Below are 24,688 nucleotides of genomic sequence, written 5' to 3'. Positions count from 1 at the left end.
GCCCGGGGAAATAAAGCGTGTTGACCGCCGCGCCTCGCCTCGCGCTCGCTGCCGCCGCTGTCGCCCGCCGGCCCCGCCCTCCGCCGCCACACTTCCGGCGGGGCTGCGAGCGCGGAGGGGCGCAGGCGGGCGGGCGACCGGCCGCTGGGGGTGGCGGGATAGGCTGGGCGCGGCCGGTGGTGCGCGTGGTGCTGTCCAGGTCCCTGCGGTGCCCGCGGGCCCTCCGTGCCGCCGGCGCCATGGGCAATTGCCACACGGTGGGGCCCAACGAGGCGCTGGTGGTTTCAGGTGAGAGGGCGGCGAGGGAGGTGGGGCTGGGGCGCCGGGGCTGGGAGGGTGTTGGGGCGCGCGGGCTGTGCCCGTGAAGGTGGTTGAGGAGGGGGCTCGGGGTGGGTGTGGGGCTGGGGAGCGAGCGGGGACGGGCTAGGCCGGAAGGGCTCGGAGGGTGGAGGGCAGGGCGGAGGGTAAGGGGCGGGGGGTGGGGGTGGGGGCGCCGATGTTGGGCCTGAGAACCTTCCAAGAGGGGCCCCCATTCTCACGCTTGCGGTGCTCCGCGCCCTCGGGACTCCCCCTCCCACTGCATGTTTTCCCCTGTTTATTCTCTCCTTTCTCCGCCTCCTCCCCGGGCACGGTCTCCTCCCCTCTACTCCACCGTGGCCTAGGGGGTCCCGAACTGAGGCCGTAGGGAGGAGACCCGTGGTTACCGGAACACAGCAGTTTGGCTGGATTCCAGCGCCCGGGCCTTGGGGCGGGTCTCGCAGCTTTGGAGGGCAGGTGCCTGCCCGGGGAGGGGCCCTGGGACAGGGATCCCTGTGCTCCCGTTAATTCTGAGCAGGTCGGGGCTTGCTGGGGTTTACTGGCACTGCCCGCCCCAGAGATGCGGGTGCGGCCTCTACAGGTTGAGAAATCGGGCTCTGGGCTGTGTCGCCCCGATTGCAAAATGCTACAGGCTCCAGAATTTCTGGAGCTTCTGCAGGGCCCGGGGACTGCTGTACTGGGGAGGGGAGAGGTAGCTTTGCCTTAAGGCTGCTTCTTAAAGTGTGTATTTGGGTATTTTTCGAGGTGGCTGAAGCCTTTAAAGCCCCCAGTTTGTGCAACCCCTGGCTCACAGGTGCTGGGGAGGGTGGTGTTTCCTGACAGCTTAGAGGCCTGTGGCTGCGGGAATCCTTCAGCTCTTCACACTGTCGATGCCAGTTTCCAGCCTGTGTGCAGAGTTTCAGGGCTGGCTGTAGACCGGGTGGGCTAGACCAGTGTTTGTAGCTGTGCCTTAGGGGAGGTGTGATCCATTCATCTGGAACTTTCACCCCAGAACATGGCCTCTGGCTGAGTTTGGATCTCAAAATCAGTCTCTCTGCCGACAGGAAATCCCCACTCTCCTTGACCAGGGGAGAGCAGATAAGACCAGAGGTGGCCTTTGGGATTAGGAGGGAGACCCCTCAGAGAGCACTGAGGCCAGACTTGGACCTGACTCCCAGGCTCGGATCCCAAAGACGGCTGTTAGAACCTGAATCTGCCCCACACTTTGTCTCTCTTGTGGAGTTTCTTTCTGGAAGCCAAGACTCTGGGCTAAGGAGACAAAAGTTCCCGTCCTGTCCCGGTGGAGAGCTTTGAGACTGAGGGGTGAGAGGAGCACCTGACGCGGGCTGCTCTGTACCTTCCCCTTGCTGGAAACCTCGTTTTCGGGCCAGAGGCCAGGGCCATGCTAACTTCAAAGCTGTTTTAGGGGTGGGGAGAGGAGGCCGTGCTGAGAATTGAGGGTGCCGGAGTCAAGGAAGGATGGGAGAGAAGAGGGAGGGATAGTGCCCAGCGTCACGACACCTGGGGATTTGAGATGATCCCGCCAAGATGTGGCTCTCTCCCACACGGAAGTCCCAGCGGAGCCCAGCGGAGCTGCCACTCCCAGCCCTGCCCCCACCTGGTGACGTTCAAGTCCAGAGGCATCTCTTTCAGCCCAATCTGAGAGGGATGCTGATACGTCTCCTGGTCATCTTCTCCACCTGAAAAGGCTGGGAGTTTTTCTGGTTGTCTTACTTCCCTCCTTCAGTCTGTAATATAAAAACCTTTTTCTCTATTTCTGCTGTCAGGAACTTAAAAGGGGACTCCCAACACCAGACACCTTTCTCTTGTCTCTACAATAAGTCAGAGGTTCTTAACCTGGGGTTGGTGGGGAGAATTCAGAGGTCTGTGTGTTTGGGTAGGGAGAGACGTGAATTTTTATTCTCACTAACCTTAATCGAAATTTAGCATTTCTTCGCATTATAAATGTCAGCCACAACCCGTGATGGTATTAGGAGATATTTTCCTACCACACCGCAGTTTTTCGTAGGTACCTTCAGAATCATTCATGCTCATCATGACTTTGAAGTTAAGCTAGTTGTTAAATCTACCACTAGATTGTATTTAATGTTTTACTGTATCACACGTATTACCATGTATTACATATGACACATTTGTTTATTTTAATATTTTGATAACTTTCAAGATAACTTGTTTCCTATGTATTTTATGCGTTTATGATATTCCACCATTGCTGGACTACTAAGGGGGGTTGTGGCTCAAAAAAGACTCCCTCGTAGAATCCCCCTCGTAGAATATGGTCTTCTGGAGTAGTGGGAAGAAGGTAGAAAAGTGGCAGAAAGGGAGGGGAGTATTCCTGAGAGGGCAGAGGGTTGGGCTGGGTCTGGAGGGGCTGAGAGTGGGGCAGAGGTTATCATGGAATGTTTTGTGATTCTTCAACTTGGGTGAAGACAGGGCAAAGGAAAGTAAGTTGGGTTAGAAAAAGTGAGATAAAACTAGGAGAAACTTCCAGGTCGGAAGAGAGTGAGAGCAAGGGAGATCAAGGAAGGGGCACCTACGTGCTCTTTTTGGGGAGTGGTGCTCAGACTCAGGGTGACCAGGAATCTGGGAGGAAGATGCCTTCCAGGGGTGGAGGCTGCTGGGGGCGGGGCAGGCTGGAAGGCCCAGCTTCCTGTTGTTGCTACCCCTGGGAACCTGGCCATGTTGCCCTTGGCCAAGGCCCAGCTTAAGTGGTGACAGCCTGCTCCCCAAGGTCAAAGACGAAGTTAAAGGTAAAACGTGCACCCCCCTCCCGTTCCCCACCCTCCTCCCTCCCCACAACTACCACTTCCACCCCAGCACACGGAGAAGTGCCCTGGAGCTGGCCAGAGGCAGCCAGGCCCCAGCCCTCACCAGGCCGGAGTGAAACGGGCTGTGATGTGTGACCCTCTGTTTCTCTGGATCCCAAGATGGCTTAGGTTTCAGCTTGACTGCTTGCCCTTAGAGGCCTCCTCACCCCACTCCCCAAGGCCGAGAAGCCTGCAATAGCTTCCCTTGAACAGCAGCCCTGTGGGCCGGTGTTTCCACCACAGAGAAACGGACAGAGCTCCTCTTCCCACCCCAACTCCTACTGCTGGGCTGCTCCTTGCTGCCTGGAGTTCCGGTGTGGCTCCTTGCACGCCGTGCAGGCCCTGGAGACCGGGAGGGCTGCCCAGTGAGCCGGCTCAGCCACCAGCTCTCTGTGCTGACGGGCGCTGTGCACTCGTGGGGCCCCCTTCGCCTCCACCTGTCCAGAACTCGTCTCCAGTTCCCTGTTCTCTCTGTCGTCTCTCTTGCCCTTGTTGGCGTCCCCACCAACTCCGACCTGGACTCCAGAGCTGCACCGGTACGGCAGCCACTAGCCACTTAAGTTTCGATTAATTAAATTAGAAATTTCGCTCTTCAGTCACACCAGCCGCGTTTCAGGTGCGTAGTGAGCACGTGTGGCCGGCGGCGGCCTATGATGTGCTGCCCCTGTAGACGCTTCCGCTTCCACCCTCACGGAAAACCGCTTGGACAAGATTGCTCTGGAAGTGACTTCCTAATGTCAGCCGCCATATCTGGCCTAGGTCACTGCGGAAGGCTTCTACCGAATCTCCTAGACCACCCTGCCCTCATCTTCCTTGTGCAAAGCGGTGTTTCTAAAATGCAAATGTCATTTTGTTGCTCACCAGCTTAAATTCCTATGTGCCCCCCCCATCACACACACACACACACACACACACACACACACACACACACACACAGCTTCTTGGCCTGATACCTGAGACACCCTATGATCTGCTCTCTCTGCTGTGGGTCCTCAGAATACTGTAACCAGCTACATGAAACTACCCCTGACCCTTGCGCACTGGAGGCACACACCCTAAAGCTTTCCCGAAAACCTAAGTTTGTAAATACAGAAATGACGACACCCACTGGCTTTTTCCCAAATCATCACATTTCCTTTGAATCATCTATTTCCTGTATGGGGTGTGTGTGTGTGTGCGTGTGTGCGCGCGCGCGTGCACACGCTGCAAGGAAACTGCCCCTCTAGCTTTTACTAAAGGTTTCTTGAACTTGATGAATAACTTTGGCATTCACAGGAGAAGTTCACAACAAGAGTTTCAGGAATTGGTTTTTCTCACTTCCGCATAGATGCGTGCTGGACATGTCTACGGCTAGATCCGAGTTGGGGCCCGATTCGACGTTCTGTTTAGTTGATAGAATTTTCAGGCACCACTTCCTTTTTAGACCTTTTCCCTTTCTCTCCACTTCTCCCATGGGTACCACAGGCTGGCCTTTGTGTTGAGGCCTTGCCTTCCGCATTCGCTCTGCTCCCCAGAGGTACGCAGTCACTCTGCAGCCCTGGGAGTAGAGAACCAGCCTTACCGAGATGTGTCTCCTGGGCATGAGCAAGGATGCCATCTTGGCTCCGAGACTCCTCCCTCCCCTCAGCCTCCCAGTGCCCCCCAGCCAACAGCCCCCCACATTCCCTCTCTGCCTGCACACGCCCTGATAACAGGCAATCACATGGGATTAGTATTATGGTTATTTCAGGAAAAGCTCCCATCTCCTTCAAGATGGGGACTGTATCTTCATCTCTGCACCCCTAGCACAGAAATCTACTCTGCAAACGCTTACGTTCTGAACCACTCATTGGATATCTTCCTTTTTATGCAAATTATCTGTCTACGGAACTAGCATCCCAGACCCTTAAGAGCTCTCTCCCACTTCTGTGTGACCTCAGCACCCACCAGTGGGAGTTGTCAAGTGTCAGGGCAGGTAAAGGGCCAAAGTTGCTGCTGAAGGGACGGGGAGCGGACAAACCCGAGAACTGACTGACCAGCAGTGGTTTGCTTTGCTCTCCAGGGGGCTGTTGTGGTTCTGACTATAAACAGTACGTGTTTGGCGGCTGGGCCTGGGCCTGGTGGTGTATCTCCGACACTCAGAGGTAAGGGCTCGGGGCCCCCGGGAACCTGGCATCCAGGTGGGCAAGGGAGAAAAGGATTTGCAGCATTTCCCCCTTCCCCCCACAGTCAGCCAGAGCATCTGCCACTGGCCACATTCCATCCTGGGGGGGTGGGGCCTCCTAAGAAGCGGGAGAGACGGGTGGCACAGGGGTGCAGGGGGTCCGTCTGGGTGCCTTCAAGGGGTGCACTTTTCCCTTGGAGACATCAGTTGTGTTCCAGAGAGTTCGGGGGTCATGCCCAGGCAGAATCGTCATTCCATAAGTCTAGCTCAGTTATTCCCGAAGCCTTAATTAACCTCCCTGTGAAGAGGAGAGGCTGAAGAGACCCACACACGCCCTCGCCTGTGCAGGCCCAGACAGTGCAGGCCGTGGCCGGAGAGCAGGGAACCGATCCATAGTCTGAAGTGGCTCCGTGGCAGTGGCCACTTAGGGATGGGGAGGGGAGCTAAGGATTTGGTGCTGGGCCGGGCAAAACAGATCTGGACCTCCGCAGTCGGTCTGGGAAGACTCACTAGAGGAAGGGAGATGTCATCGGGCTCTCCCTGGAGCTCGCCCAGGACCCCAGACTTGGCCTGGGCCCCTCCTGCCTCCCTCACTGCGCCCCCAGGAGGAGATGAGGCGTGCCAGCCACCTTTCCACCATCACCCCCTTCCTTACTGTGCCCAGATCCTTCCAGGCCAGGACCCAGGCGGCAGGGGCAGCAGAACTGGGAGGTGTGGCAGGGGAAGTGGTGGTCGCCCCGAAGGGAAGCAGTGGTGGTTCCAGTGGAAATCCCCCTCTGTGCCAGCCCCACCAATCATCAGAGAGAAGCCCCAGGGCCGCACTGACGTTGACAGTGTCGGCTAGGGCCAGGGGCATGGGAAGGAGGTCAACTTCTTAACTTCACTGAATTCCCAGTAACCCCCCTGCTCTCCCCTCGCTTTGCTCCACCTGAATTAAGGGATCCTGGGGGACTCCTATGGCCCAAGGCCGGAAGTGTCTGAGAATAACCGATACTGGTCACAGCTTCCTGTCAGGAAGTTGCTAGGCCCTCTCGAGTGGGCCAGTTGGCCTGTCAGAAGCCATGGGGAGCCCTCTCCAGAGGCACTGCTACCCCACCCCACAGGCCATGCAGTCCGGGGGTGACAGAGTATCTTGTTCAAACACCTTGATGCACAGCCAGGCCTGGAGAGTTTGCAGCTATCCCAGACACTTGTCCCGCGCAGGCACCCACTGCTAGGGCCACACCCCTGCAGCCCTTTCTCAATGCTCTTGGCACCCCCTCCTCCCCCGCCCCACCCCCCACTTCTTGCTCCAGGGAGCAGCGCCCCGAGACAGGGGGCCAAGCTGCTCTGACAGTAAGTTCGGAAGTACGGAGTAGAAGGCTTTGTGCCCAGGCTCAGCATTCCCCCTCTGGTCCCATTGCTGGGGAGTCTGAGCCTGCAGCCCCTCCCCTTCTTGGACTCTGTTCCTGAGGGCAGCCCCTTCCCCGACCCCATGTCTATTTGAAGGACAGCTCTACGAGCTGGGGCCTCTATTTCCCTAGGCCGGTGGGAGCCTCTCAGGTCAGAGTAGAGGCTTCTAACCTGGCCTGGGTTCTAAGCCTCCCTTTCCGCAGCCACCTGGCATATCCACCACTTCCGCCACCTCCCTTGTCAGCCATTCCTCCCCAGGCTCAGTGAAGTCCCTTCTGCCGCACTTGGCTGCCACGTCCTGTGAGACCCTGAGGCCCTCATGTGGCAGCTCTGTCTCCCTTACCTGAGTGAGCCCTCCCCCTCTGGCATCTGAGCTGCAGCCTCCTTCCTTCCCTCCTTCCCTCCTTCCCTCCCTCCTTCCCTCCCTCTCTCCTATCTCCCTCTCTCCTCCTTCCCCAGAAGAGAGCTTGGTGGGTTCCTGTCTGAGCCGAGTCTAGAGCCCTCTCAGGCCCAGGAGTGCTAGCATCAGGGGCTCGAAGGAAGGCAGGCTTTGCACACCTGCGTGGCCGGAGCCCCCGGGGCTGGCGCTGTGACAGGGGAGGGCAGGGCTCCACTCGGCCTACTGCTCCCATCCCCCAGTCCACCTCCCTCAGCTCCTTCGGCCTCAGCCACTGTCCTCCTTTCCTCTGGTTTCAGGGAACCTCCCACGCTGCCCACAGCCTCGCTTCTGCCCGGCGCGCCAGCCTGCACACACTCACACACTCGTGCTGCGTGCGCTAGGAGGCCCGCTAGGGTGCATGAGCACCTCGCTTTCTGTGCCATAACTCTCTTCTCTGCCTGTGCCCAACTTTGGAAATTCCAAAGCGAATTACTCCATCACCTCCCTGTTGTCCCTGGGAATATTCTGACAGGGACACGCTTCCTCCCCCAGCCTTCCTTGATACCTGGCCCCCCAAATCAGAAAATCCCAGGCTCTCTCTGGGCTTTCCTGGCCCTACATTGCCTTCTCAGCGATACGTGGCACAAACCCACGCAGGATCCGGTCTGTGCTGTGGCTCATTAACCCCCAGAGCAGCCTCTCCTGCCCAGTTTCTGGAAACACAGGTTTGCCTGTGTTTGGAAGGTAAAACTGAGGCTGAATCTCCCAGACCGTGTCAGGACCGTCCTGGGAAAGTGAGGTGGTGGGCAACCTAGGTGCCCTGCGCACAGGCCTCCCCGCCTCAGAGCCCCAGGGCGTTGGCAGGCTTTACCCGCAGCCCCGCAGCTCCCCCTTAGCCGGGTATGGAGGCTAGAGAAGACATCCAGAGGCCTCAGGCCAGCAAGGGGGGTTCCTCTGTCCCCCTACAGTCCTAGGCTGAGCTGGCAGGAGAGGGCTCGAGTACTGACAGCAAACCCCGCCCCCCAGGCATCAGGCATCGGTGCTTGTCTGGTAACCACTGTGTGTGTTTGCTGTGTCCCCTCCTACCCCTCCTGTCCCTACCTCTCCCTCCCCCTGGCTGCTCCTCAGACTGTCTCTGGAGGTTATGACCATCCTGTGTCGCTGTGAGAATATTGAGACGTCGGAGGGGGTCCCGCTATTCGTAACAGGGGTCGCACAGGTAATAACCCACCTGCTCCCTCCTCTGTGTCTGACCTTCTCTCTTCCTGCCCTGCGGGGCCCGGCAGGCAGGAGCCGGATGGACCCCCCTCCTGAGAGTGTGCCTCCCTCCCCTCTGCTCCCACCTGCACTGCTCTGGGCGCCAGGGTGGACCCCTGGAGAGCCCCAGCTCCCTTGCTCTCACCCACCGGGGCTGCTAGTGGGGAAAGAGCAAGGGAGTCTGGAGGCTCTGCCCAAGTCCGCCAGTGGGTGTCCTTGGCTGCCAAGGGGTAAGTTGAGGCAGGAGATACAGGCCCCTATGTGCCAGAGCAAGGCTGTCTGGGTAGGAAGGGTTCAGTCCAACCACTCCAGGCACTGTGGAGCCCCTTGCTAGCCAGCCCCTGCCTATCCATGCTGACACATGTCAAGCCCTAGCCCTCCTCCTCACAATCCAGAAGATGGGTCCCCTGAAGAGTTCTGTTCTCCCAGCTCCTTGGCCTCCTCCCGTCTTGACAGGCCTTAGCAAAACGAGTCTTGGCTCTTCCTGCCCTTTTTGTGGAGAAGCCTCTGAGCCAATCTCTTGTCACTCATGTTGGTTCCCTTACGTGTGAAATGGGGGAATGCTGTCCTCTCGGTGCTTTGTGGGGATATGGGAAAGGCAAGGAAAGCGTATGAGGGCTCCTTGGGAGTTTTGGAAATGAAGTGCTGCAGAGGGACGCCTGGGGGGCTTGGTCGGTTGAGCGTCTGACTCTTGATCTCAGCTCAGGTCTTGATCTCAGTGCCCTAAGTTCAAGCCCCGTGGTGGGCTCCACGCTGGGCATGGAGCTTGCTAAAAAAAAGAAGAAGAAGTGCCAGAGAAACTCAAGCTTTATCATGAATCCAGTCTCACTTAGAAAAGCAAGTGTCCCTCTTCATTGCCATGTGGCCGTAGCCAGCGAGACCCCCTCCGGAGCCGAGGGGTTTAGTGCCTCCCAGAGATTTCTTTGCTTCACTCCTCAGCTGTTGAGCTCCTTCCCGGTTCCAGGCACTGTGGACCCTGCAGTGAGCATCAGAAAGCCCCTGCCCCCTCAGAGCCTGCATGCTGGGTCCCCAGACTGGAAGAGCCCACACCATCATCTTACCCATCCCTTCCCTTGCGTGAAATTGCCCTTCAGGCTTCTCAGGCAAAAGCCTACAGCGTTTCTCCCTCCCTCACCCATCCTGCCGGCTCTCCTCGGGCAGGGGACCATCTCCACCACATCCACTCCTTATAGCCTCCAGCGGGCAGGCTTTGGCACAGAGGCCCGAGAAGCTCAGAGCACCTTGTGTGGAACGGGTAGGGTCCCGGCCTCCCTCGACACCCCTGGCGAAAGTGACCGCGCTCCCCCTACCCCCGGAGGGTAGGCTTCCAGGCAAGCCCACCGCCAGCTGAAGGGACCAAGCAGGACTTCCCCGGCAAGGGGCAGACGCAGGATCACCTCCGTCGTGGTCCAGCAGTGGGCAGACTCCTAGCATGCCAGGCTAGTAGGCAGAGCTTTCTGGGCAGCCTTCCAGGGCATCTTGGGGTACTGAGCAGACCCAGGGGACAGGTGAAGGCCCCTGAGGGCTGTTCCCATGGCCCCCGCGGACGACCTACACAGCACAGCCTGGGGTACAGCACTTCCAGGACGTTTTCAGGCCATAGGCACACAGCTACACCTGCACTCTCCCCACTGGCCCAGACCACCCCCGACCACTCCTCTACTCCCTTTCCCCACGCCGCAAGCCAGGCTGCTCTGACCAGGGGACGTGTGCTGTGGGTAGCACACTGCACCCGAGCTGCTCTACCTTCCCACCCGTCCCCTCACAGACTCCTAACCACGAGCCCTCAGAGCGTCCTCCCCACCCTCTGCAGCAGGACCCCCCGGCCCATCCCAGCTGGAGCAGTGAGGTACTGGACTCTCCCCACACCCCAGGCCCTGGGCCCCCAGACCCATGCCCCTGTTTTGCATTTCTTGGCAGGATTTCCCTAGAGATTATGACGTTGCAGCCCCGCTGCGAGGACGTAGAGACGGCCGAGGGGGTAGCTTTAACTGTGACGGGTGTCGCCCAGGTATAGTAACTCAGCAGCCCCGCGCATGTCCGTTGAGCTGCCTCGTCCCTGTGCTGGGGTGTGGGGGGAGGAGGAGAGGACGGCAGCCAGGGGCAGTCTCCCTCCAGTGCCCCTGCCCCTGCCCCCCTTCCAAGAGAGGGTCATCGCCACTGGAACGCGCTCACTCGGCCCCTTGGCCACTCAGCAGGACTAACAGACATCCTTTTCTCCTCAGCGGGCCCGCAAGGGACAGAACCGGCGCTGAGGGCTCCTGTCTCACTAACCCCACCCGATTCTTTGCAGGTGTTGGAAGTGCCACGCCCCAGAACCCAAGCCTTCCCCGTCCTCTGGGTAGGGGGCTAGAGGGGCGGGGGCCAGAGGGCAAGGCCACGTGAGCAGAGGAACTCTCGGAGGTTGCTTTGTGTTCCCAGCTCAGGGCCTGGGCAAGGGGCTTCCTGCTGTAGTCCAGTTCTCAGCTTCACAGGACGGCAAGGCACAACCGTGTTAGAGGCCGCCGGTGCGGGGTGGTTGGCTTAGTACTTGGGGAAGGAAAGGCCAGAAGATACCCCCCCTCGGTGGCGTCCCCTCGACCTGTCTCCTGCCCCGTGCAGGCTCTCTTCCCTTGCCTGTGTGTCTGTGTCCCTGTTGCTCATTCTCCTTTTCGCCCTCTCTGCCCCTCAGCCTGCAGGTCTCCCACTGTGGGGAGCCTGCGTAGGAGGAACTGGCTAAGGAGGGAACAGTGAGTGGGTGAGGGGTGGGGAGACGAGCCCCAGATGCCTAGCACACGGGCCGGGTCAGGGCCTGAGGCTGCCAGTGAACATAAAATTTGTCAGTGTAAGAATTCCTGGTGTGCTCTGCCACCAGAGGCCTCAGCCAGACTCTGGCCCCTCCTGGCCCCTAGGCCTCCAGGTCTGAAGAAGTAGGGGAGGGGCACAGCCACCACCCTCCACACCTCTGGGTCTGGGCCTCCATATGCCCCCCTCCAGCCTGGTTCAGGCGTCTCTGTGACCACTGGCAGGTGAAGATCATGACGGAGAAGGAGCTCCTGGCAGTGGCCTGCGAGCAGTTTCTGGGCAAGAACGTGCAAGACATCAAGAACGTCGTCCTGCAGACCCTGGAGGGGCACCTGCGCTCCATCCTCGGTAAGGCCCCGCCCTGCCCCGCCCAGGGACCCCTCTGCTGCCTTCGAGAGCCTCACGGGATCTCCAGGCCGGGGCTGGGGAGGGGCGCAGGGCCAGGCAGGGGGGCCTGTCAGTCCTACCAAGACTTTCTTTCAAAACTTCAGGCAACCTGAGCGAAGGGGAGGGCCCTGGGATGGGGCGGTGAGGGGCTGCTGGTCTGGTCAGGCACCCAGTGTTGCTTGGGACACTTTTCCTCATCCAGCCTGGGCTCTGCAGGAGGGGGCTCAGTGTTCAACACCGTGAAGAACCCCCAGCTCAGACTGTACAACGTGTGCATACACTCAGACTGCTGCTTGCCTGCCTCCTCCCTTTCCCAGTGCGCTGGGCCCCCAGGAAGCCAGCCCATGATCCCTCTGTCCCCAGGGACCCTGACCGTGGAGCAGATTTATCAGGACCGAGACCAGTTTGCCAAGCTGGTGCGGGAGGTGGCGGCCCCCGACGTCGGCCGCATGGGCATCGAGATCCTCAGCTTCACCATCAAGGTGACGTGTGTTAGGAAGGCTGCACCCCCCCACCTCCCTCTGGATACTTGGCCCCTTTATGCCTGTGACTGTTCCCAAGGATGACTCGCCCTTCCCTCCCAGGACGTGTATGACAAAGTGGACTATCTGAGCTCCTTGGGCAAGACGCAGACTGCCGTGGTACAGAGAGATGCCGACATCGGGGTGGCCGAGGCCGAGCGGGATGCAGGCATCCGGGTACACGCGCTTTCCTTCCCGCCCCCAGGGACAGGGACCTCAGGGGTGGTGGGACCCTGCTGGCTTGGGGGACCCTCAGCACCTGCCCCTCCGGTTGCCAGGAAGCGGAGTGCAAGAAGGAGATGCTGGATGTGAAGTTCATGGCAGACACCAAGATCGCCGACTCCAAGCGAGCCTTCGAGCTACAGAAGTCAGCCTTCAGTGAGGAGGTCAACATCAAGGTGAGGCGCCGTCGGGCATCCCAGGTGGGGCTCAGGGCTCAGGACCTGGCAGCCAGCCTCTGACACGCTCCCCAACCTCCCGCCGCAGACCGCCGAGGCCCAGCTGGCCTACGAGCTGCAGGGGGCCCGCGAGCAGCAGAAGATCCGGCAGGAGGAGATCGAGATCGAGGTGGTACAGCGCAAGAAACAGATAGCCGTGGAGGAGCAGGAGATCCTCCGCACAGACAAGGAGCTCATTGCCACAGTGCGCCGCCCCGCCGAGGCTGAGGCCCACCGCATACAGCAGATCGCCGAGGGGGAGAAGTGAGCGCCCTGGCCGTGGGGGGGTGGGGACTAGTCAGGCTGCTTGATGCGCGCACCCCGCCTGCTTTCCCGTCCCCGGCCTGGAAGCCACCTCTCCCTGTCCCTCCTTACTACCTGTGAGTGGAGGGGGCCTGCGTCCCCGTGGGATTGGTGCTGGGAAGACTGGAGGAGATAAAGGAGGCTCGAGGGCCCGCTGTGGGACTTGGCTCAGCAGGCATCCTGGCTAGTCCCCACTCCCATTTGCATCTGGCAGCCAGCGGCCTCCTCCTGAGAAGGCCAGTGCATTCCCCTTCCTGGGTCCCCCACCCCGACACCTGTCAGAGCAGGGGGCTTGAGGGTTTGCCCCCAGACAAGGCTTGAGAGGCCCCTGGCTCTTGCCACTGATCCTGCCCGGCCCGAACTCCTGCAGGGTGAAGCAGGTCCTCTTAGCGCAGGCGGAGGCTGAGAAGATCCGCAAACTCGGGGAGGCGGAGGCAGCGGTCATCGAGGCAATGGGCAAGGCAGAGGCTGAGCGAATGAAGCTCAAGGCCGAGGCCTACCAGAAATACGGAGATGCAGCCAAGATGGCGCTGGTGCTGGAGGCCCTGCCCCAGGTGAGGCCTGCGCCCTGGGGTGGGTCTGGTAGGGCCCACAGGCACAGGCTGGCTAAGTACTCAGCAGCGGGGCGGGACCCCTACAACAGGCACGGGCTCACCTGGGCCCCTGGGTCTCCCCAACCCTGGCTTGCAAATAAGAGCCACCCAAGCTGCGTCGGGTTTGGGGAAGGCAGAAGAAGGAGGGAGACACACTGGATGGGGCAGGTGGACCGAGTCAGAGCACCAGCCAAGCTCTCCTCCCGCCCCCACCCCCCGCCTCCTAGATTGCTGCCAAAATCGCCGCCCCCCTGACCAAAGTCGATGAGATTGTGGTCCTCAGCGGGGACAACAGCAAGGTGACATCAGAAGTCAACCGACTGCTGGCCGAGCTGCCCGCCTCCGTGCATGCCCTCACAGGCGTGGACCTGTCTAAGGTGAGTGCCGGGCTGGCGGCGGGTGGAGGCGTCGCGGCCGCAGGCCCCGGCCTCACGGCATCTCCCATCCCGGCAGATACCCCTGGTCAAGAAGGCCACCGGTGCGCAGGCGTGAGGCTCCCGGAGGCCCGCGCCCTCCAGGAGCCGTCTTCCTACCACAGCGACGACGGGACGTTACTGACTCTGGTGCCTTATTTCACAGGGACCAGAAGTGCTGCGCGCTCAGGCCTTCTCTGGCTGTCTCCCGCCTCTCCTGTGTCTGGCTGTCTCCTTTCTCTTCCCCGTCCCACATCTTCACTTTCACTGCCACATCCATCCGGTCTGTCCCTTCCACCCCCATCTCCCATCTCCCTGTACGTCTCTTCCTTCATCTGTTTGTCGTTTTCTCTCCCTCTCTGCCCCCACTGTCTGCACACATCATGTAGTTTAAGCTGCAGACGTTTGTGATAATCACGGTCTGTCTGGGGGGTGGTAGCCCTGCTGCTCCTCTGAATCCTGGTGCCTTGAAGTTCTCTGTGCATCTGTCCATCCTGCCTGTGGCCCTTGCCAAAACTCGGCATGGGTGCGGAGGGTCTGGGTAGGATGGCCACCCTCCCTTCTCCTGGCCTGGTCTTCCCAGCCCTGAGCCCTACCCCAGGAAGTCCCCAGCCTCCCCCACTCCGGACCCCCTGGGCCTCCCTGGCCATTGCCCTCCCCAGCCCCAGGCCTGCTCTCGTACCTTACCTCTCTCTCCCTACCTAGGGGCACAGAGGCAAGGCCTCCTGTCTATAGCAGCTCCCTCAGTTTACTACTGCCTTAGGAGGCCTCTGCTTGTGCTCAGGGAAGTCCCCTTCACGGACAGGTCCCTACTAGGTGGAGTAGGGCTTGGTCCCAACTCTGTTAAGCCTTTCTGGGATCAGGGTCTAGCCCTGTTGGACACTAGAAGGTGTGTAGACCCTCTTCCTGCTAGGCCTGTGCTGTCCTGGGTATGGGGCCAGGCCTCTCCAGTGGGCAGGGCCGCACCAACCCTGTACAGAACTGAGTGCTGTAGACTGGCCAGACTCCATACCCCTTGTGCTGTCTTTCCTTCTGACCAGAGTGATAGAGTTCCAGCCATGGGGAAGCAGCCCAGCCCTCTGTCTCCTGGCTTTGGTGGAGACAGAAGAACCCAGAGCCCAAGCGTCCTGGCAGGGGTGCTGTGGGTGTCCGATGGTCCCAGTGTCCCACTTCTGGCTCTGCCCCAGCCTGTGTAGCTGTTCCTGCATGTGGATGCTGCATGTCTGGTCTGGGGCTTGGATGCTGCACTGCCCCGCTGCCTGTCCCTTCTAGTAAAATAAAGATCTGTTATGCCTACACCCTGCACTGTGTCTTCTGTGAGGGGAGAGGCTAGGAAGCAAGGACGAACCAGGTCCCCGCCCATACACCCATTCACCCTGAAAGCGGCACTTTGCCGGTTCTTCCCCATGGTAGCCACTGGGGGGCATCAGCACACCGGCCTTGTCCCCAATAGCATCCTGGGGCGGGGTGGCCATTGGCCCAGGTGCTGCGGCCAGATCTGAGCCCTGAAAGACCTGACTCCGTTGCAGGCAGACGATGGAGGGGGCTGCCAGGTTCCCTGCACCTCTGTGTCCGTCCTGAGCCCCACTCAGTAACGGAGCCCATTTCCGAGGCTTAAGAGCATGAACTCTGAAGTCAGACTGCTTGGGTTTAAGTTTTAGCTCTGTTGGTAAGCGCCTGTGTGCTCTTGAGCGAGGAACTTCATCCCTCTGGGCTTTAGTATTCTCATTCGCTTGACACACTTGTCTAATGCTTGCTGTGTGCCAGGCATTGTCCTAAGTGGTGAGGAGACCACAGTGAACAGTACAAATCGCTAGCTTTGTAGAGCTTACGTTCAGGTGGAGGTAAAGAATAGAAAATTGGGGGGGGTGAAATTTTAGGGTGTCAAAGGAAGGCCTCATTGAGATGGTAGCGCTGAAGAAAGTAAAGGAATGAGCCATGAGTGAAGAGCTTCCTGTCCAAAGACCCTGAGGTAGAAATGTGTCTGGCAGGGTGCCTGGATGGCTCAGTCAGTTAAGCGTCTGCCTTTGGCTCAGGTCATGATCCCGGGGTCCTGGGATCGAGTCCTGCATCGGGCTCCCTGCTCAGTGAGGAGTGGGCTTCTCCCTCTGCCTCTGCCACTCCCCCTGCTTGTGCTCTCTCTCTGACAAGTAAATAAATAAAATCTTAAAAAAAAAAAAAAAAAAAAAACTAGTTCAAGATGGACCACAAGCCTAATGTTAAAATCAGACTGCAAAGTTTATAGAATAAAAGGGGAATGTTTCTATGACCTTGACATAGCAAGATTTTCTTTTTCCTTTTTTCGGTTTTATTTATTTGACAGAGAGAGAGAGTGCGCACGCGCGCGTCGCACAAGCAGGGGGAGGGGCAGAGGAGGAGGGAGAAGCAGACTCTCCGCCCGGCAGGGGGCAGATGCAGGGCTTGATCCCACGACCTTGAGATCCTGACCTAAGTGAAAGGCAGACGCTTAACTGACCAAGCCAGCTAGGCGCCCCTAGGCAAGATTTCTTAGGACAAAACAAAACAGAGCAGTAACCATAACAGAAAAGTTGATAAGTTGGACCATCAAAATAAGTCTCTGTTCATCTAAAGAAACCTCAGGAAATGAAGAAGCAAGCACAGTCAGAAAAAATATTCACATATATCAAACAAAGGATTTGCATTCCATATGTAAAAAGAGCTCCTACAAATCAATAGTAGACAACACCAAACGAGCAACGCTCCGAATGTTCTGCTGAGAACAGAATGAAGGGGGTGGGGGCCTGGGTGGCTCAGTCGGTTAAGTGCCTGACTCCTGATTTTGGCTCAGGTCATGATCTCAAGGTCCTGACATCGATCCCGGTGTGGGGCTCCCCACTCAGCTGGGAGTCAGCTTGTCTCCCTCCCCCTCTGTCCCCCCACCCCCGCTCGCGCTCGTGCTGGCATTTGTGCACTCTGTCTCAAATAAATAAATCTTAAAAGAAAAAAGTGAAGAGGGGCATGGAGGCAGCAGGGAGGACCAACACTGCAATAATACAGCTGAAATAGGGTGACAACTTAGACCAATGGGGGTGGCGAGAAGCACTCAGATTCTGGATACCATTTTGAACTAGCCAGAGTTGAGGATGTTAGATGTGACCGAAAAAGAGAAATACAAAATATCTCCAATGTGCCATGGCTATCAATCTGAAGACTCCGTATTGCAAAGATACCTCTCCTCCCAAATTGCTCTATAGGTTAAAAACAATTCCAGGGGCGCCTGGGTGGCACAGCGGTTAAGCGTCTGCCTTCGGCTCAGGGCGTGATCCCGGCGTTACGGGATCGAGCCCCACATCAGGCTCCTCCGCTGGGAGCCTGCTTCTTCCTCTCCCACTCCCCCTGCTTGTGTTCCCTCTCTCGCTGGCTGTCTCTATCTCTGTCGAATAAATAAATAAAATCTTAAAAAAAAAAAATTCCAAACAAAATCCCAAGAGACTTTTTTTCACTTCTTTTCCCTTTGTTTTCAAACACTTAACAATATTTGTTATTTTGTGTATCTTTTTTTTTTCATTGAAGTATAATTGACACGCAATGTAACATTCGAGGTACAACATGGCAATTCTACAACTCTGTACACATTACGCCTTGCTCCGGACTGTGGCTCGCGTCTGTCACCACACAACGCTATTACACTACCATTGACTATATTCCCTAGGCTGTGCCTTACTCATTCCAGAGCTGGAAGCCTGGATCTCCCACTCCCCTTCACCCACTCTGCCTACCCTCCCCAGCCTCTCCCCTCTGGCAACCATCCAGTTTGTTCTTTGTGTTTACAGGTCAGTTTCTACTTCGTTTTGTTTTTTAGATGCCGCATGAGTGCAATTAATCCCAAGACATTTTTTTAAAGACTTTTTTAAAAAGATTTTATTTATTTATTTCACAGAGAGAAAGAGAGAGGGAGAGAGAGCACGAACAGGGGGAGTGGCAGGCAGAGGGAGAGGGAGAAGCAGGCTTCCCGCTGAGCAGGGAGCCTGAAGTAGGACTCCATCCCAGGAGCCTGGGATCATGACCTGAGCAAAAGGCGGATGCTTAACCAACTGAGACACCCAGGTGCCCTTAAAGATCTTTTTAAAAAATTAAACTCTACGCCCAAAATGGGGCTCCACCTCATGACCCCAAGATCAAGAGTCACATGCTCTACCAACTGAACCAGCCAAGCACCCCAATCCCAAGAGTTTTTTTTAAAAAGATTTTATTTATTCATTTGAGAGAGAGAGAGCACAAGCAGGGGGATCGGCAGCGGCAGAGGGAGAAGCAGGCTCCCCGCGGAACAGGGAGCCAGATGCGGGGCTTGATCCCAGGACCTGGAGATCATGACGTGAGCCGAGGGCAGATCCTTAACCGACTGAACCACCCAGGCACCCCTCCAAGAGATTTTTAATTGACAAACTAATTATGAAACTAAGAGAGAAATGCCAGAGTACCAAGAATAAGCAAGACAAACTTGCAAAAGAGCAAAGTTGAAGGATTAAAACTATCAGATATCAAGACTTAAAGTTTTAGTCACTCAGAGAGTATGAAATTGGTACATAGTAGACCAGTGGAATAGAACAAAGAGTCCAGAAATAGACCCACACTTGGTTTATGACAAAGGTGGCAATGCAGAGCTCTGGGGAAAGGACAGTCTTTTCAATAAAAAATACTAGATATCTGTGTGGGGGAAAAAATGGTTCTTTTTTTTTTTTTTTTAAGATTTTATTGACTTCTTTGACAGAGAGAGACAGCCGGCGAGAGAGGGAACACAAGCAGGGGGAGTGGGAGAGGAAGAAGCAGGCTATCAGCAGAGGAGCCTGACATGGGGCTCGAGCCCAGAACGCCAGGATCACGCCCTGAGCCGAAGGCAGACGCTCAACCGCTCTGCCACCCAGGCGCCCCGAAAAAAATGGTTCTTGACCCTGAACCTCACATTATACACAGAATCAGTTCCAGATGGATTGTCGATCTAAACGGGAAAAGTAAAATAATAAACATGTAGAAAATAGCAGAATATCTCTATGACTTTAGGGTAAGCAAACTTTTTTTAAACCAATACAAAAATCAGTAACTATAAAAGAAAAACAATAACTATAAAATAAAATATTATTAAAATGGAACACTAAAATTAAGAATCTTACCCGGGTGGCTGACTGGCTCAGTCAGTGGAGCATGTGAATCTTGATCTTGGGGTCATAAGTTCAAGCCCCATGTCAGGAGTAGGGTTTACCTTAAAAAATGAAATAAATAAATAAATAAATAAATGCTCAGAAGTAAAAAAAAAAAAAAAAAACAATAATTTTTTTTAAAAAGGGTATCTGCTTATCAAAAGACATTAATCTCCAGGGAATTATGCTGGGCTGAAAGAGCCCATTCCCACCTGGGTGGCTTAGTCGTTAAGCGTCTGCCTTCAGCTCAGGTCCTGATCCCAGGGTCCTGGGATAGATTCCCCGCAGAGCAGGGAGCCTGCTTCTCCCTCGCCCTCTGCCCCTCCCCCCACTCATGCTCTCTCTCGCTCTCTGTCTCTCGCTCTCAAATAAATAAGATCTTAAAAAAATAAAAATTAAAAATAAAAGAACCCATTTCAAAATGTTACATACATCTGATTCCATCTATATAACTTTTATTTTTAATTGTGGTAAAATACACCCAAAATAAAATTTACCATCTTAACTCTTTTAAGCATACAGCTTGGTGGGATTAAGTACATTTACATTTATATTGTGCAACCATCACCACCATCTCCAGAATTCTTTTCTTTTTGTAAAACTGAGACTCTGGGGGCACCTGGGTGGCTCAGTCAGTTAAGCATCTGACTCGATTTTGGCTCAGGTCATGATCTCAGGGTCCTGAGGTCCAGCCCCATGTTGAGGCTCTGCTTGGGTTTTTCTCTCTCTCCCTCTCCCTCTGCCCCTCCCCCCATTCTGTCTCTCTTTCTCTTTCTTTTTCTCTGAAATAAATAAATAAAACGTCTTAAAAAAAAAAAAAGCTGAGTCTCTGTACCCATTAAACAATAACTCCCCATCCCTCCCTGCTCCAGTCCCTGGCAACCACCACCCTGCCTCCTGTCTCTACGAATTTGAAAGTTTGACTTCTCTAGGTACCTCACATAAGTGGAATCATACAGTATTCATCTTTTTCTGTCTGGCTTCTTTCACTCAGCATAATGTCCTCAAGGTTCCTCCATGTTGTAGCTTATGTCAGAATTTCCTTCCTTTTTAAGGCTGAGTAACATTCCGTCGTATGTATATGCCCCATTTTGTTTACTCATTCATCTGTTGATAGACACTTGGGTTACTTCCCTGTTTGGCTATTGCGAATAATGCTGTTATGAACATGAGTGTATGAGTATCTCGAGATCCTTCTTTCAATTCCTTTGGGTCATACGATAATTCTATTTTTTTTAAAGATCTTATTTTTCCATTTTAGAGAGAGAGAGAGAGCGCGCGCGTGCAAGCATGGGGAGGGGGGACGTGCAGAGGGAGAGGGAGAAGCAGACCCCCATTGATCGGGGAGCCTGACTTGGGGCTTGATCTCAGCACCCTAAAATCACAACCCAAGCTGAAGGGAGATGTGTAACCGACTGAGCCACACAGGCACCCCATGATAATTCTATTTTTAGTTTTTAGAGGAATTATATTGTTTTCCATAGCAAGTGTACCACTTTATATTCCCATCAACAGTGTATGAGTCCCAATTTCCCCACATCATTGCCAACACCTGTTGTTTTCTGGATTTTTTATTTTTTAATTTTTGTAGTAGACATCCTAATGGGTATGAGATGTGTGACTTTTTTTTAAGTTTTATTTTTACTTAAGTAATCTCTACACCCAACGTGGGGCTCGAACTCATGACTCCAAGACCAAGAGTCACACACTCCTCCAACTGAGCCAGCCAGGCACCCCGTGTATGACATTTTTGAAATTACAGAAGTTTAGAAATGGAGAACAGAGGCACCTGGGTGGCTCAGCAATTAAGCGTCTGCCTTCGGCTCAGGTCATGATCCCAGGGTCCTGGGATCGAGCCCCACATCGGGCTCCTCTGCTACGAGCCTGCTTCTTCCTCTCCCACTCCCCCTGCTTGTGTTCCCTCTCTTGCTGGCTGTCTCTATCTCTGTCGAATAAATAAATAAAATCTTAAAAAAAAAAAAAGACAAGAAATGGAGAACAGATTAGTGGCTGCCAGGAGTGGGAGTGGCAGGAGAGAAGCGGGTGTGGTTATAAACATTAGGGGCCTTTGTACTGGAACAGTTTTGGTAACTTTACCGCAGTGGTGGATACATGAATATCACACAGGTGATAAAATTGCATGGAACTTAACACAGACACACAAGTGAGCCCAAGTGAAACAGGAAATCTGAATAAAATGGATAGATTATATCATTGTGAACATCCTATGATATTTTGCTGTGGCGATGATATGATATTGTAGTTTTACAAAATGTCACCACTGGAGAAACTGGCCGGAGTGTGCAAGGAATCTCTCCATGTTATTTCTTACAACTGCCTGTGAACCTACAATGACCTCAATGAAAATTTCAGTTAATACTCATGCACCTCTACAGACAAACCCCATTGAGAGAGTGAGAAAACAAGCCTCCTCAGGATAATAGAAAAGACATCTGGGGGAACGAATATATCCTGAATATATTTTACAAATCAATAAAGAAAAAAGCAGATGACCCAGCAGAAAAAATAGACAAATGATGGGCTCAGGCACTACGAAGAAGGGCTGATCGACGTACGAAAACACGTGTGGCGGATGGTATTTTGCAAAGATAGTGGCAACGGTATCATCCATTCTATGTCTTCTTCTGGTGACATTGACAGTCCTGATCAGAAGTAGAACCTATGGGGCGCCTGGGTGGCACAGCGGTTAAGCCTCTGCCTTCGGCTCAGGGCGTGATCCCGGCGTTATGGGATCGAGCCCCACATCAGGCTCCTCCGCTGGGAGCCTGCTTCTTCCTCTCCCACTCCCCCTGCTTGTGTTCCCTCTCTGGCTGGCTGTCTCTATCTCTGTCGAATAAATAAATAAAATCTTAAAAAAAAAAAAGAAGAAGAAGAAGTAGAGCCTATGCCCCCTTCTGTGAAATGGAGTAGGCTTTTGTGACTAATCGAGTCAACAGAATGTGGCAGAAGTGATACTATGTGGTTTCCAAGGCTACATCCCAAAAGACGGTGTAGATTTTGCTTGATTTGCTGGAATATTCTGTCTTTAAGACTTCAGTCACTGTATAAGCAGTCTGACCATTCTGAAGCGACCTTGCTGTGAGGAAGCCCAAGCAGACAGACCACAAGGAGAGTCCCTGAGCTCCAGGAAGAGAGAGATGTCTGGCCAGCCCCCATCTGACCGCATCCTCACGAGAAACACCAACCAACCTCTCGAAACCCTGACCCTCAAAACTGAAACAGTGCGAGGTAGTAAAAGGACTATTCATTGTCTGAGCTTCTCCATTTGGGGATGATTTCTTACAGAGCAATAATGGGAACGGCAGCCTAATCCCATTAGTCTTCAGGGAAATGCAAATTAAACCCGAAATGAAAAAAAAATGATATCACTACACACCCACCCGCATGACCAAAATGGACAAGAGTGACAATTCCAAGTGTAGGAGAGGACATAGATCGATTGGAACTTTCGTACACTTTCATACGCTGCTGGAAGAAATGTAGGTCGATACAACCACCTTGAAAACGTGCTTGTTGGAATCTTACTACAGCTGAGCACAAGCATATCTTTTGACACAACCATGCCACTCCAGACAGAAATATACATACATGTCCATACAAGAATATTCTTAGCCATTATGAATAATGGCCCCTGAATTCAAACAAACCAAATGTTTAAAAATGGTAGAATGAGTAAAGTGTAGTATATTCATGACTTTGAATGCCACGCAGTAATAAAAATGAACTATTGGTACATGAAACAATTTGAATCTAGCAAACGTAATATTGAGCCAAAGAAGCCAGACAAAAGAATACATAGTGTGTCGTTCCATTATATAAAGTCCAAAAAAGCAAGCAAAGTTAATCTATGGTAGTAGAAGTCAAGATGGAGTTCACCTTTGGACTGAGAGGGGACGCAGGAAGCTCCTGGGAATATTCTGGTAATACGCTGCTTCTTGGGCACCTGGGTGGCTCAATCAGTTAAGGGTCTGTCTTTGGCTCAGGTCATGATCCCAGGGTCCTGGGATCGAGTCCCCCCATCGGGCTCCCTCTCAGCGGGGAGTCTGTTTCTCCCTCTGCCCCTCCCCCTGCTTGTGTTCGCTATCAAAAATAAACAAACAAAAAATTAGAAAATATGCTGCTTTTTGACCTGGGTGATTGTTACATGGGTGTATTCACTTTGAGACAATTCTCTTCCAAGTCATACACTTTTTGAATGCATGTTGTCTTTCAATAAAAAGTGAATTTGGGACACCTGGGTGGCTCAGTCGGTTGAGTGTTTGACTCTTGATTTTGAGTTTTTTTGTTAAGATTTATTTATTTAATTGAGAGAGAGAGAGCATGAGCAGGGGAGGGCCAGAGCAAGAAGCAGGCTCCCCACCGAGCAGGGGGCCCAATGCAGGGCTTGATCCGGGGACTCTGGGATCATGACCTGAGCCCTGAGCCGGAGGCAGATGCTCAACCGACTGAGCCACTCCGGCCCTCTTCCCCCAACCCAACCCATGGTCTCGGCCCAGGTCATGATCTCAAGGTTGTGAGATCGAGCCCAGCGTTGGGCTCTGCATTCAGGGAGTCTGCTTGACATTCTCTCCTTCCACCCCTCCCCCTGCTCTCTCTCGGGCTCTCTCTCTCTCCCCCTCTTACTAAAATAAATAAATCTTTAAAAAAAAAATCTAATTTAACAAACCTCCAAGGTTTTGGGCCTGCCTGGAAGAATGGAGTTGGTATTTACTGAAATGGGAAAAAACTGTTGAAGGAGTAGATTCAAGGTGGGATCAGGACCTCAGGTTTGGACTTGCTAAGTCTGGTGCTTATTAGAGAAACTGGCAAGTAGGAGATTCACTCTACAAGTGAGTTTAGCGGAGAGGCTTGGCCTGGACAAACGGACCTGGGAGTCACCACTGTGCAGATTGTATGTGAAACGTTGGGATGAAAGGAGATCAGTGAAGGAATGAGCACAGGCAGCAGAGAGAAGAGGTTCCAGGATTGAACTTGGGGCCGTCTGTGGTTGGGGTTGTCGCAAGGACTAAACCACACAGTTCATGTTAGCATCGAGCTCGGCCCTCAGGGAGCAGTTAGGTTGTACTACCTGGTATATTTGCTTGCAGCTGGATTATAAAGTCTGCTCACGGGCATTTCTTTTTTCTTGTTATTTTTTTCAGATTTTTAAAATTATTTTTTGAAGATTTTATTTAAAAAAAGATTTTGGGACAGCTCGGTGGCTCAGTCAGCTAAGCGTCTGCCTTTGGCTCGGGTCATGGTCCTAGGGTCTTCGGTCCTGGGATGGAGCCCCACATCCAGCTCCTTGCTCAGCAGGGAGCCCGTTTCTCCCTCTGCCTGCTGCTCCCCCTGCTTGTGCTCTCTCTCTCTCTGATGAATAAATACATAACATCTTTAAAAACAAAGTTTTCTTTTTTTTTTTTTTAAAGATTTTATTTATTTATGTGACAGAGAGACAGCCAGCGAGAGAGGGAACACAGCAAGCGAGTGAGAGAGGAAGAAGCAGGCTCCCAGCAGAGGAGCCCGATGTGGGACTCGATCCCGGAACGCCGGGATCACGCCCTAAGCCGAAGGCAGACGCTTTAACGACTGCGCTACCCAGGCGCCCCCAAAGTTTTCTTTTTATTTTTAAGTAATCTCTGCACCCAACATGGGGCTCGAACTTACAACCCTGAGATCAAGAGTCGCATGCTCTACCAACTCAGCCAGCCGGGTGCCCCTTATTTTCAGATATTAATGTTATTTTCCAGCTGATTACTAAAATTATACGTGTGTGTGTGTGTGTGTGTATGTAT

General features: G+C 54.2%; 1 protein-coding gene across 7 annotated transcripts; it reads left to right on the top strand.

The window, feature by feature from the left end:
* The first annotated feature begins 110 nt into the window (after positions 1-110).
* FLOT2 (flotillin 2) lies at positions 111-15,030 on the top strand. 7 transcript variants are annotated; one of them, XM_026517734.4, is made up of 11 exons: positions 111-288; positions 5,167-5,248; positions 10,217-10,307; positions 11,305-11,428; positions 11,831-11,949; positions 12,052-12,165; positions 12,267-12,386; positions 12,475-12,689; positions 13,099-13,282; positions 13,549-13,698; positions 13,775-15,030. In XM_026517734.4, exons 1-11 carry the CDS (start codon positions 240-242, stop codon positions 13,811-13,813), a joined length of 1,287 nt encoding a protein of 428 aa, XP_026373519.1. In that variant the 5' UTR covers positions 111-239; the 3' UTR covers positions 13,814-15,030. The 7 variants fall into 7 exon arrangements, with proteins under 7 accessions (XP_026373519.1, XP_026373520.1, XP_057174001.1 ...); XM_026517735.4 differs by lacking the exon at positions 10,217-10,307 and adding an exon at positions 8,168-8,258 and having other exon boundaries at positions 123-288; XM_044390740.3 differs by lacking the exon at positions 111-288 and adding an exon at positions 2,734-3,068.
* Positions 15,031-24,688: the final 9,658 nt, after the last annotated feature.

Source organism: Ursus arctos, unplaced genomic scaffold (genome assembly GCF_023065955.2).
Source record: "Ursus arctos isolate Adak ecotype North America unplaced genomic scaffold, UrsArc2.0 scaffold_24, whole genome shotgun sequence".
NCBI classification, from domain to species: Eukaryota; Metazoa; Chordata; class Mammalia; order Carnivora; family Ursidae; genus Ursus; species Ursus arctos.
The sequence above is the reverse complement of the archived record's forward strand: the minus strand, read 5'-3'. Positions and strand labels throughout refer to the sequence as shown.